General features: G+C 55.8%; 1 protein-coding gene across 1 annotated transcript in view; it reads right to left on the bottom strand.

The window, feature by feature from the left end:
- Positions 1–11687, bottom strand: part of ANO1 (anoctamin 1) — a 194185-nt gene that overhangs the window by 81559 nt on the left and 100939 nt on the right. Inside the window, exons 4-5 of the mRNA XM_037734002.1 lie at positions 1248–1346; positions 286–437 (exon numbers count right to left, since the gene is read on the bottom strand). Coding sequence (XP_037589930.1) covers positions 286–437; positions 1248–1346 — 251 coding nt within the window. The remainder of the gene's footprint in view (positions 1–285; positions 438–1247; positions 1347–11687) is intronic.

Here is an 11687-nt window from a genome sequence, read left to right as displayed (position 1 = left end):
GCGGTGGGAGGCATGTCCAGACCAGTGCTTTGGGGTCCTCACTCAGGCTGAAGAAGTTTTTCCTGTGTCACCAAGCAGGACAAGATGCTGTGGCCCCCCAACTCCTCAGATAACAGAGAGCTTGGGAATCATTTCCACGGCCTCTTCTAGGTTCGGCAACCACAGAGCTCTTACAAGAATATGTTCTTCTTTGGGGGACAGAGAATCAACCCACATTTCTCATGCTAGAGGGTTAAATCCCCACACACAGGACCCTTTGGGGAGCAGGATGGGGTCCCCACTTACAGATGCTGCTTCTCTCGGGAGAAAGGATAAGAGAGTCTCTTCATGGTCTGGGGTCTGTGGTCAGCCACTTTGGGCTGGATGGGGTCTGTGATTTTCTGGAGCACAGAGTTGATTTTTTTCAGGAGGCCACGGGTCTCATTAATGTGGTACATCTGCAGATAAGACAAGGGACGGGGAGATGTGTCACCCTGCTGGACCACGATCCGTGTCTGTCCTCAGGTGGTCAGAGAACGATCCCACCCCGTGCAATGGCACGTCCTGTGGGCAGAGTGCCTGGGTGGGCCAGAACGTCCCCCAGCCCCCTGTCCACGCTGTGAAAGCCCGGGGTTTCAGGAGTACCCAGCCAAAAGCACAATTACAATGCATTCCAGAGAACTTCCCCCTACACTTTACTTTTGCTTCACAAGAGGCAATCCAAGTGCTCTCTGAGGACGAGAGAAACCGAAGGCTGACTTACCGCCTAGCACGGCTTCACCCTTCCGCCCGCCAAAGTAAATACTGACTCCACGCTAAGCTTCTGGGAATACACTGTCAAACTGCCTTTTAGATATAAAGTTTTCACGGATTAAAAAGAAAAATCCCAGTAAGCCAGAAAATGTAATTAAAACGAGTCTGATAAACTGACACCACAATCACAAAAGCACCAGGACCCCACGAGTAATTGTGTTTGCAGTTAACGGTAAATTCCCAGGGGGTGGAGAGGTGGGCTCCTCCGCCTGCACCGTCTCTTGGTGGGGGTTGCTCTGCGGTCCCTAAAGACCCCCTGGGGCTGGGTCACATTCACCACGGTCAGAACCCCAGAGCTTGGGGGCCTTGTCACATCAAGCCTCTTTGTCCTCCCAGAGGTAGCCTTGAAGCCCGCTGGGCTTTTTAATAAAACTCAGGGCCTCCAGGTAGGTATGCTTCACGTGACCCAGGCAGGCCTTGACAATGCATTTCGGAGCAGAACCACCAACGCCTACCTTCTTCGTCGGCATCTTCAGTTTCAGAAACTCCGCCTCTCTGCACAGCACATTCCAGGGGGCGTGGATCTTCACAAACCCAACTCCATGGATTTTAGTCTAGGTAGAGAAGGAAAGTTCTGGGTCAGGGTGGGTGGGTCTGTGTGCAAAGCCCCCTTGATCTTCACATGTGACTGCAGTTCACTGAGCAGGTGCTGTGCACGGCTGCTTTCACTGCGGTCTCATTCCGTGCTGACGACACCTCGAGGCGTTGCTAGAATACCATTTTTGCAGAAGGTGGGAGGGAGTGCAGGGGGTTACAGGGGCTTCCCCAGGTCACGCGGGAACCTTTAAGAGTCAGGAGGGTCTAAAGGAGGGTCCCCAGGGGTACAGACTCCAAAGCCCCCGGGAAGTTCTCAGGAGGGTTTAGCCGAGGGCCCCAAAGCAGCCCAGACCACAAAAGAAAATCTTTCAGGATGCAGAGCCCAGGTCCCCTGGCCTCCACAGGGACCTGTGAGTCCCTGAGCAGTGCTGAAGAGGGTCCCCCTCTGGGTCTCTTCCCGCTGTGCGTCAGGGCCACACCTCTGCCTGCTCTGGGTCTGCTCCCCGGGGTCCCTTGTATCTGCACTGACTTTATCCTAAAGAGAATGGGCAGCCTGGTGCAGGGGCTCGAAGACTGGCCCGAGTTCAACTCCAGCTCCCTCCCGAAACGGCTGCAAGCTTGGCCAAGTCACCTCTCTCTGGTCCTGAATGACAACAGTGAGTAGCAGAGAGTCACCGATCGCTGGCTGCCGAGGATGCAGCATGAGCTAGGGGCTTCATGGGAGCCCACTCCATCAACCTTCACGGCAGCGTGATGAGAAAGGCCCCCATCACAGATGGGAACACTGAGGCTGGGGGAGATGAAGTCGCCACAGCCTACAGTCCTGCTGCCAGCAGAGTGGAGCTGTGTTCAAACACAGGCAGTGTTGCCCGGACTCCCCACTTTTTTTTTTTTGAGACGGAGTTTCGCTCTCGTTGCTCAGGCTGGAGCGCAGTGAAGCGATCTAAGCTCACCGCAACCTTTACCTCCCGGGCTCAAGTGATTCTCCTGCTTCAGCCTCCTGAGTAGCTGGCATTACAGGCATGTGCCACTATGCCTGGCTAATTTTTGTATTTTTGGTAGAGACAGGGGTTCTCCGTGTTGGTCAGGCTGGTCTTGAACTCCTGACCTCAGGTGATCCACCTGCCTCAGCCTCCCAAAGTGCTGGGATTACAGGCGTGAACCACTGTGCCCGGCCTCCCACTCTTAATTGGAGATCAGACGCCAGGTGCCCCCACCGTCTCCAGCTTTCCCTCTCCCCTCTGGATGCCATGTTTAAGAGAGTCCCTTTACCAAATGAGCAGCATTTATGCAGCCACAACGTATTTCCCATCAAAGACACATGTCACATCGATTGGCCTGTCACCCTAAGACTACCCCACTGCCCAGGGTGCTGATGTAACAAGAAGCAAAACAGCGCTGTGCCTCCCTGAGCCAGAGCTGCCTATGGGCAGTGGGGGCCTCCATCCCCCATGGCGTGGGGGTCAGGCTTCAGCTTCTGGACTGAGATCCCATCTGCCTCTCCTTTCCACAATTCTGAGACTTAAAGGAACGGACAGGAAGTCTTGGCAAAAAGGGATGACCCGGTGGGAGGAAGAGCAAGTGCCGGCCGGGACCCCACCCATCTGCTCTGGATGCAGAGTGACCAGCTGCAGGCTTGGGGCCTGACCTTGCTTTTGGGTCCCCTTGCAGACAACAGGCTGAGTGTGTGACACAAGTACATAGATTCACTGCAGCTTGTGGACAAAAAGCAAAACCTCATCCCCAAATGACAAGACAAAGTCACTTGGGGATGAGTTTTTTTTTTCTTTTTTTTCAATCATTTTTTGTTTTTTTGAGACAGAGTCTTGCTCTGTCATCCAAGCTGGAGTGCAGTGGTGTCATCTCAGCTCACTGCAACCTCCACCTTCTGGGTTCAATCGATTCTCCTGCCTCAGCCTCCCGGGTAGCTGGGATTACAGGCGCCCACCACCCTGGCTAATTTTTGTATTTTTAGTAGAGACGGGGTTTCACCATGTTGGCCAGGCTGGGCTCCAACTCCTGACCTCTGGCCATCTGCCTGCCTCAGCCTCCCAAAGTGCACTTGAGGATGAGTTTTAAGTAAACAAAATCTGAAATGGTTCAAGTAAATGCACCCAGCGAGATCCTTGGTGGAAGCCTGTGAACATGACGGTCCCAGGGACCCAGGCGAAGCTTCCAGGTCCAGCAGAGAGAGTTAAAGGAGGAGCCCCAGCACCTCAGGTGACCCGCCGAGGAAGGGAGGCGTTCCTTGACGCCCCAGCTTCATCCCATGCTTCTTCCTGATCCGACCGAAAAGCAAATGCCTCTGGGGTAAATCCTGTCTGGCCACTCCTCCCGAAGCCACCCGTGGTGCCTTATGCTTACTGCGAGGCCCACGGCTGCATCCACGAGGCCTGCCCTATACCATCCTCTGCCCAGCACCACCGCTCAGGCCTTGGCTGTGCTGCCCTGCTGTCCACAGCGGGCTCAGAGCAGCCACTCCGCATGTATTTATAGAAAGAATGAACGAAGGACAATCATACAGTAATAGTAACAGTCATGTGGATGGAGGCTGACAGTTACTGGCTGGTCCCTGCTGCATACATGCCGTGGGTATCAATTCATTTCATCCTCACCACAAGCCTGTGAGGCAGGTTCAGTCATCATTCTCATTTCGCAGTTGGGGAAACTGAGGCCCTGAGGTGTGTGCCATGCTCACCATTGTGGGAAACTCATGTGGCCACAAAGCGGGCGGGTTAAACTACAGAGGTTTATTCTCCTTCAGCGCTGGAGGCCTGAGGTCCATAAAGTGTCTCCAGGGCCGCGTTCCCTCCGAAGGCCCAAGGAGAGGATCCTTCCTGCCTCTTCCAACTTCTGGGGGCTCCCGGCGTTCCCTGGCTGTGGCCACGTCGCTCCAGCTACTGGCTCCTCTGTGGCATGGCCTCCTCTCCCCGCTGTGTCTGGAATCTTCCTCTGCCAGTCTCCGCTATCGGATTTACGGGCCACCCTAAATCCAGGACCATCTCATCCAGAAATGTTTAACTTCCTTCCCTCTGCAAAGACCCTTCTTCTAAACGAGGCCACGTTTGCATGCTCCCGGCGCCTGTGGATCGGGGCCACCACTTAGCCCCTGCTCCCGCCCTGAAGCTGCAGGTTGGCGTTCAGGTGGTTGGTTTTGTGCAGGGGCCTGTCCTGGTGGTTACGGGAGCAGAAGCACGGGCCCAGGGCTTGAGGCTGCTTGAGAGACAGCAGGACCAGGCCACCCCAGGCACGGTGATTGGACAATGTGGGGTGTGAAGACCCTTGTGGGGAGCCCAGGGTGGAAGGACGTAAGGTGTGGGCTTGGGATCCCTCTGAGAACTGACGATCTCAGCGTGAACTGGAGGAGGCAGTGCCAGGGGCTCCGTCAAGACGAGCCCAGACCCTTCTGCGGCCCGCGAGAGGCAGACTGAGTGGGCACTGTGGTTAGAGGCCTGGGACGGGGTGGCCTGGGTTGGAATTCTGCCCTGGCTCTGTGTGGTTTCCACAAAGTGACTTAACTTCTCTGAACCTCCGTGTCCTCAGCACAAACTGGGCATTGCAAGACCTGTTCCCAGCAGGGAAGCCTCTGGTGCTCTCAGCAGCCCTGGTCCAGCTGAGTCCCTGCCTGTGGAAGCATGGACTCCTTCGGCCAAGAAGCTTGAAGCCACCTCCTCAGCGCTGGAGGGCCACAGAAGGCACTGAGGCTGGAGGGGTGGTGGTCTCCCATCCTGGTGACCCACAAGAACAGTGCTGACACCATGGGGCACCTCTGAGTCACGGGAAAAGACAGCCCACGTGCGGGAGAGCCTGTCTTTTCCTGTTAAGACACAGATTTATTTCTGGGCTCTGCTCACTCGCACGCAAAGACCCAAAATATATTCCTCTGAGTCCATGAAGATTTCTGCACGGTGGTCAAGGAGCCAGTGCCTGCTGCCGGCCGCCCTGGGAAAACATGTACCCCTGTTGACGAGAGCAACGGGGTCCCTCCCAGGAAACATCTGGCAGGATTCGGGAAAGGGGTCATGGGACCAGTTCGGGGAAAAACACATGTGGGATGTTTTAAAGCATGGTGCCCGGCCTGACCACAGGCCTGTCCCCAGCAGAAGGACACTGGGAGAGACAGCTGTATCCCTTTTTCCCCCAGCCAGTGCCCTGAGGAACATGTTCTGCCCCAACTCTGGCCCCTCAAGCTGGGGTCTTTTTTTTTTGAGATGGAGTTTTGCTCTTGTTGCCCAGGCTGGAGTGAAATGGTGTGTTCTCAGCTTACCACAGCCTCCACCTCTTGGATTCAAGCAATTTTCCTGCCTCGGCCTCCTGAGTAGCTGGGATTACAGGCATCTGCTACCACGCCCCGCTAATTTTGTATGTTTAGTAGAGACGGGTTTCTCCATGTTGGTCAGGCTAGTTTCGAACCCCTAACCTCAGATGATCCACCCGCCTTGGCCTCCCAAAGTGCTGGGATTACAGGTGTGAACCACTGTGCCCGGGCAATCTGGGGTCTTTGAGGTTCATGAACCTGCTGGGCTGACAGCCACAGCTGTGGGGGTGGGGAGGCTCCACCTGGCCAGACCACAGGGCTCTGTGAGGAGACGGAGTCAGGTCCCCCAAATAGCCCCCAGTCAGAGGGGGCAGAAGATGCTCACCTCGGTGCAGAGACTAACCACGCGGGCTGAGATCTCCCTCCGAGTGCAGCCCAAAAGAACTCTGACCTCCCTGGAATTGCTTCCGGCATTTTTGTTTAAGAAGGAAGAAGAAAATCACAAACAGGAAGGACAAGTGAGTCCCCCGTGGGGGATACACAGGGGGCAGGTTTGCCGAGGGGTCCCCGCTACAGTCCCTGTGGCCCGAGGGCCTAGACCCTCTGTCTGCACGGTGGCCCCGTGGACTTCCATCATCCGATTGTGGCCAAGCACGCGACTCCCTGCAGCTGGAGCGTGGGCTCAAAATTGCTAGAAGATTTGAAAGTTTGCACCCCTAAAGATCAGACCTGGGTGGTTTTCGGGTTGCCCTTGGCTTCTTTCCTCACCCACCCTGATCCTACAGGCTGCTCCATACTCTGGAGGGCACTGTTCACTGTGGACGTCTGGCCCTTAATCACGGGGTTGGGGTGCTGGAGGGCTGAAGCCCGAGGGTCAGGGTGCTACTGAGAGAGGCCTCCACAGACAGCATCTCCTGCGTCGGGCAGGAACCACAGATGTGTGCACCGCCGCCCAGGCCGCCGGGTCACTGGATGCAGGGGAAAGCACAGGAGCCCCGTCGTCAGTGGGGTTGGCACCCGGAGGACCTCGAGCACCACAGAACACCTGGGCAAATCCCCATCTCTCTGTTCTCAGCATCCTCAACTACCAAGGAGGAGAACAGCCAGGCTGCGGGCCATGGTGCGGCCCCATCGGGAGGACACAAGCGTCTTCTAATCCTGTCTGTCCACGAGGACGGGGGGCTGCTGTGGTCTAACCCTCCTGCTGCCAGACTGCGGGCCAGACACCAGGAGCCTTGGCGGCTGCCCCAAGGGGGTCACACTCTCTGCCATAAATAGGCTTTGGGGGCATGTGATGCCCAGTGCCCCATCCCTGGTCAGCCCTTCATGACCAGGCAAGTTTTCAGCAGCCTTGGCGTCACCGCCTCTCCCCGTTGGCACCAGTTTCCAGCACGGATAGGAGCTGGAACACTGGGCCTGGAGCCAGGTTTATCTGTTTAGTTGACTGACGTGTCCCTAGCACGAACAACAGCACTAGCCATAGAACAGGTGCTCAATGATAGCCACTGAGGGAGGGAGAAGGAAGAGGGAAGGTGCCTGACTCTACAAAGTGCCTACTGTGCGCAGTCAAGGGCAGCCCCGCCTTTCAGACTCCATCCACCTTCTCCCCGACCTTTTGGTAGCTGTCAGTGTGTCCACATCAGTAAATATGGATGAGGGGGCGGGGAAGGCCTGGAGCGCCTCGTCCCAGGCCCACGAGCAGTACACACGGAGGGGGATCTCAGCCTGACGTTGACCCTGCAAAGCTCACTCCTACCCTCCACCTGCACGGCTCCAGAGGGCACGCGGGCAGGACGGCAGATGCTCTCAGTTCCTAGGCACGGGTCTGCGTGGAGAGGTCATCGCCCCTGCACTGGCGTTTCCCATGCTGTGGTTACTGCTGAGCACGTCCTCGCTGCACAGGAAGACCTGGCTCCCATGGCATGGATGCTGATGTGAAGTACAGTTGAGGGACTGTCTCTGGGGCAAGCACACACCCCATGTCATCCTGACACGGTCTCCAGACTGGAGTCTCAGGCGAGCTGAGGACCCAAGGAATGCAGCTCCGTGGGTGAATCCGGCGCCCCTGCTCTTTCCTGAGCATGGGGCAGGGACTGGGCCGTGGGCAACTTTAACCCCAGCCCTCACCACGGGGTCTGGCCCTAGGCATGCTCGGTGATGTCTTGTTAAAGAAATAAACGGTGGGTAAGTCAGCAGAAATACCGTTTCACATTCCTGCTTCTGCTGAAGGTGGTGGATGGCTCAATCAGCCCTCCCAGGACGCACGGTAAAGAATGCATCACAAGAGAAGAAATGAGAAACGGTCTGAAAAGCGGTCCCAGCCTTTTTGGCAGCAGGGACTGGGATCATGGAGGGCAATTTTTCCACAGGACAGTGCTGGGGTGGGCGATGGTTTTGGGATGAAACTGTGCCACCTCTCGATTTTTTTTTTTTTTTTTTTGACACAGAGTCTTGCTGTCTCCCAGGCTGGATTGCAGTGGCGTGATCTTGGTTCACTGCAGCCTCCACCTCCCAGGTTCCAGCAATTCTCCTGCCTCAGCCTCCCAAATAGCTGGGACTATAGACCCGTGCCACCAGGCCTGGCTAAGCTTTCTATTTTTACTAGAGATGGGGTTTCATCATGTTGGCCAGGCTGGTGTTGAACTCCTGACTTCAGGTGATCTGCCTGCCTAGGCATGAGCCACCACGCCCACCCAAAACTGTTCCACCTGTGATCATCAGGCTTTAGATTCTCACAAGGAGCGAGCACACAATATAGATCCCTCGAATACGCCGTTCCCGACATGGTTTGCACTCCCCTGAGAATCAAATGTCACTGCTGATCTGGCAGGAGGCAGAGGTCAGGAGGGAATGCTCGCCCGCCACTCATCTCCTGCTGTGTGGCCCGCTTGCTAAAAGACCACAAACCGACATGGGTGCCCAGCAGAGCAGGAGGAGAGAAAGGGAAGGAAAAGGAGGAATGGAGCCCACCCTAGAAGCTCTGGCTTCTATAGCCACAGCGTCTGCGAGGGCCCGGGGGCCTTGGACTGTGGCTTTGGTTCAAGGCAGTTTCCGTCTACGACGCTGTAAACCTTTCTGGACAAGGTCACCTTCATCCCAGGCTTTGGGAAACCCCACAGATGATAAGAGATCAAAGACTAGCAGACGAGAGAACCAGACACACCCCCACCAGGACAAGAGACAGCCCTGGGAGGAGAACCAGCTGAAATCAGCCCACTCAGCTTGGGATCAGGAAAGGATGGGCTGGGTAATAAATCAGCTCTGCTCACCTTGTTTAAAGATGTAAACCTCAAGATAGAAAAGATCTGCAAAGGACAGGAAACTATTAAAACGTGACACGGCTGACTTGGAAAAGAACCAAATAGAACTCCTAGAAATAAAAGAGATCGTAAAAGGAATGAAGAACTCAACAGACATGTTGGAAAACGCTCAACCCCTCCAAAGACAGGGAGACGCAGGGGGCTGGTGCAGGGCGCTGCCGGTGAGCGGCTCCGGTGGGGGTGAGGGGAGCCCCGATCTGCAGCATCGGCTGATTCCTGTGGTGTAAAGACCACACCGTGGCTGATTTCAAGCCAGCAGCGGGTAACAACCAACTTGCAGAATTGTAGAAGGACATGACTGCAGCACACCGTGGGCCTGGACACAGATAAGGACCTCAGAACCACAGCCAGAGTGGCAACGATTTCACCCCAGCGGCTGGGATGCCCCGGGTCAGAGCTGTGCAGCGATGGTCCTAGGGTCACTTTAAAAATATGAATTTAATAAAAGGTCCAGAATTCACTTTATTTATTGTTTGAGACAGAGTCTCACTCTGTCACGCAGGCTGGAGTGCAGTGGCACGATCTCAGCTCATTGCAACCTCCGCCTCCCGGGTTCAAGCAATTCTCCTGCCTCAGCCTCCGGATTAGCTAGGACTACAGGTGCCCATCACCACGCCTGGCTAATTTTTGTATTTTTAGTACAGACGGGGTTTCGCCATGTTGGCCAGGCTGGTCTCAAACTCCTGACCTCGGGTGATCAACCCACCTCTGTCTCCCAAAGTGCTGGGATTACAGGCGTAAACCACTGCACCTGGCCCCAAATTCACTTTAAAATAAATATGTTTCCATGAAACCAAGACAAGCCTAAAATCAGGCAGTGGGCCGGGCATGGTGGCTCACTCCTGTAATCCCAGCACTTTGGGAGGCCAAGGCAGGTAGATCACCTGAGGTCAGGAGTTCGAGACCAGCCAACCAACATGGAGAAACCCCAACTCCACTAAAAATACAAAAACTAGCCAGGCATGGTGGCACATGCCTGTAATCCCAGCCACTTGGGAGGATGAGGCAGGAGAATCGCTTGAACCCGGGAGGCAGAGGTTGTGCCATTGCACTCCAACCTGGGCAACAAGAGCAAAAACTCCATCTCAAAAAAGAAAGAAAGAAAGAAAGAAAATCAGGCAGTGATAAAAAGTCATCCTCAACTGAAGATTGTGGAGGCATAAAATCTTTAGGGGCCAAAGAAATCTTTAACAGTGGAATTAAGAGCGCAGAAATCACTTCAGGACTAGACTGGAGGTCCTTACATCCCTCTGTGCAAGAGGCCCATTCTTCCTTCCCAGGGACAGGGAACGGGGACTGTAAGCTTTAGGGCAAAGAGCCTGTGGGTGAGGTCAGGGCCAGTCAGGTCAGGATGGCATTTCTGCCCCACCTGCTCACGGTTCTGGTAGGAAGTCCACACGGGGTGGGGAACTGACCAATCTCATGAGCGTGTTTATTGCTTTTATTTGTGCTGAGGAGCTGGGATTAGACCCAAGACTCCTCAAATTCCAGGCCTCACCCCCGATGCTCGAATCTGTGAGGGTCTCTCCCCAGCCCTGCCCGTGCCCAGGACCTGCCGACAGTGACCGCAGCCCCAGGACTGCCTCCCACACCAGCCCACATCCACAAGGCCCCCATGGGAAAGGGGGAGAAGTGGCTGCCCCTCCCTGTCCTGAGGCGAGGACAACCTTGCCACCACCCTTCCTGGTCACCTGGTGGCGGACAGGTGGGGTGTTCACAGGCAGGGAGACTCTTCTTTTCCGAGGGGGACTTGTGGTTCCCCTCTGGTGGGAGCAGGGCCAGGCCCTGGGAGCGGTGAGGAGTGGGCTCTGTCCCAGGCCTGCGGTTGAGGGGCGTTTACAGCCAGCACCGGCCAGCATTGTCCCTGTGCAGGCTCCGGGATTAACTTTCTTAACCCTCTCCAAGAGGAAGGTCACACCATCACCTCCATTTTACAGATGGGGAGGTTGAGACCCAGAGAGGGGAAGCCACTTGCCCAGGGTTACTCAGCCACGAAGTGGTTGATCTGGGTCCTCGGCCATGTACTTGGCCCTCAGGGCGCCTGAGCGGGGTCTGAACCCACACTCGGAGCTCAGAGGCTGCGTCTCCACCCCCCACGCATCCAGCCCTGGCTTTGTCTGAAAGCAGCAGCCCTTCTCCCATGGAGTCCGCCCTCACTTGCTTTTCAAAAGCAGCATCCATGAAGATGGGGAACAGATGCTGCAGGAGCGGCCCCGCCTGCCACGGGGACGCAAGTGGAGAGCCAGTGGAGAGCTGGCGGAGTGCAGGCTTGAGCCCTGGGCAGCTGCATGAAAGCAAACAGACTTTTATAGGGTTCCAGTGTCCACGGCCTTCACAGGACCTACCAAAGCCTGGGTCAGGTTCAACATCAGGGCAGTGGGGGCCTCAGCCACCCCGCAGCACACACAGCCAAGATTTCAGTGTGTGGTGTTCTCCGCAGTGACCCCACAAACATAAATAACGTCCAGCAGGCTTTGACGCTGCACTTCAAAAAGGCTAAGGGGTCTTAGTTGCAAGAAAACATGTTGGGACAAAACAATCTTCTTTTGTCCCTTTAATGAGAACCCCGGAGGCTGACCATGGCTGTCAAAGGGGCAGAGGCAGAGGGGGAGGGGGAGGGGAGGTAGAGGGAAAGAGATGGAGAGGGAGGAGGGAGGGAGAGGGAAAGAGATGGAGAGACAGAGGGGGAGGGAGAGGGAAAGAGATGGAGAGGGAGAGGGGTGGGAGAGGAAAAGAGATGGAGAGACAGAGGGGGAGGGAGAGGGAAAGAGATGGAGAGA

This window comes from Cebus imitator, unplaced genomic scaffold, assembly GCF_001604975.1.
Source record: "Cebus imitator isolate Cc_AM_T3 unplaced genomic scaffold, Cebus_imitator-1.0 Scaffold563, whole genome shotgun sequence".
NCBI classification, from domain to species: Eukaryota; Metazoa; Chordata; class Mammalia; order Primates; family Cebidae; genus Cebus; species Cebus imitator.
This window is presented reverse-complemented; position numbering and strand designations above follow the sequence as displayed.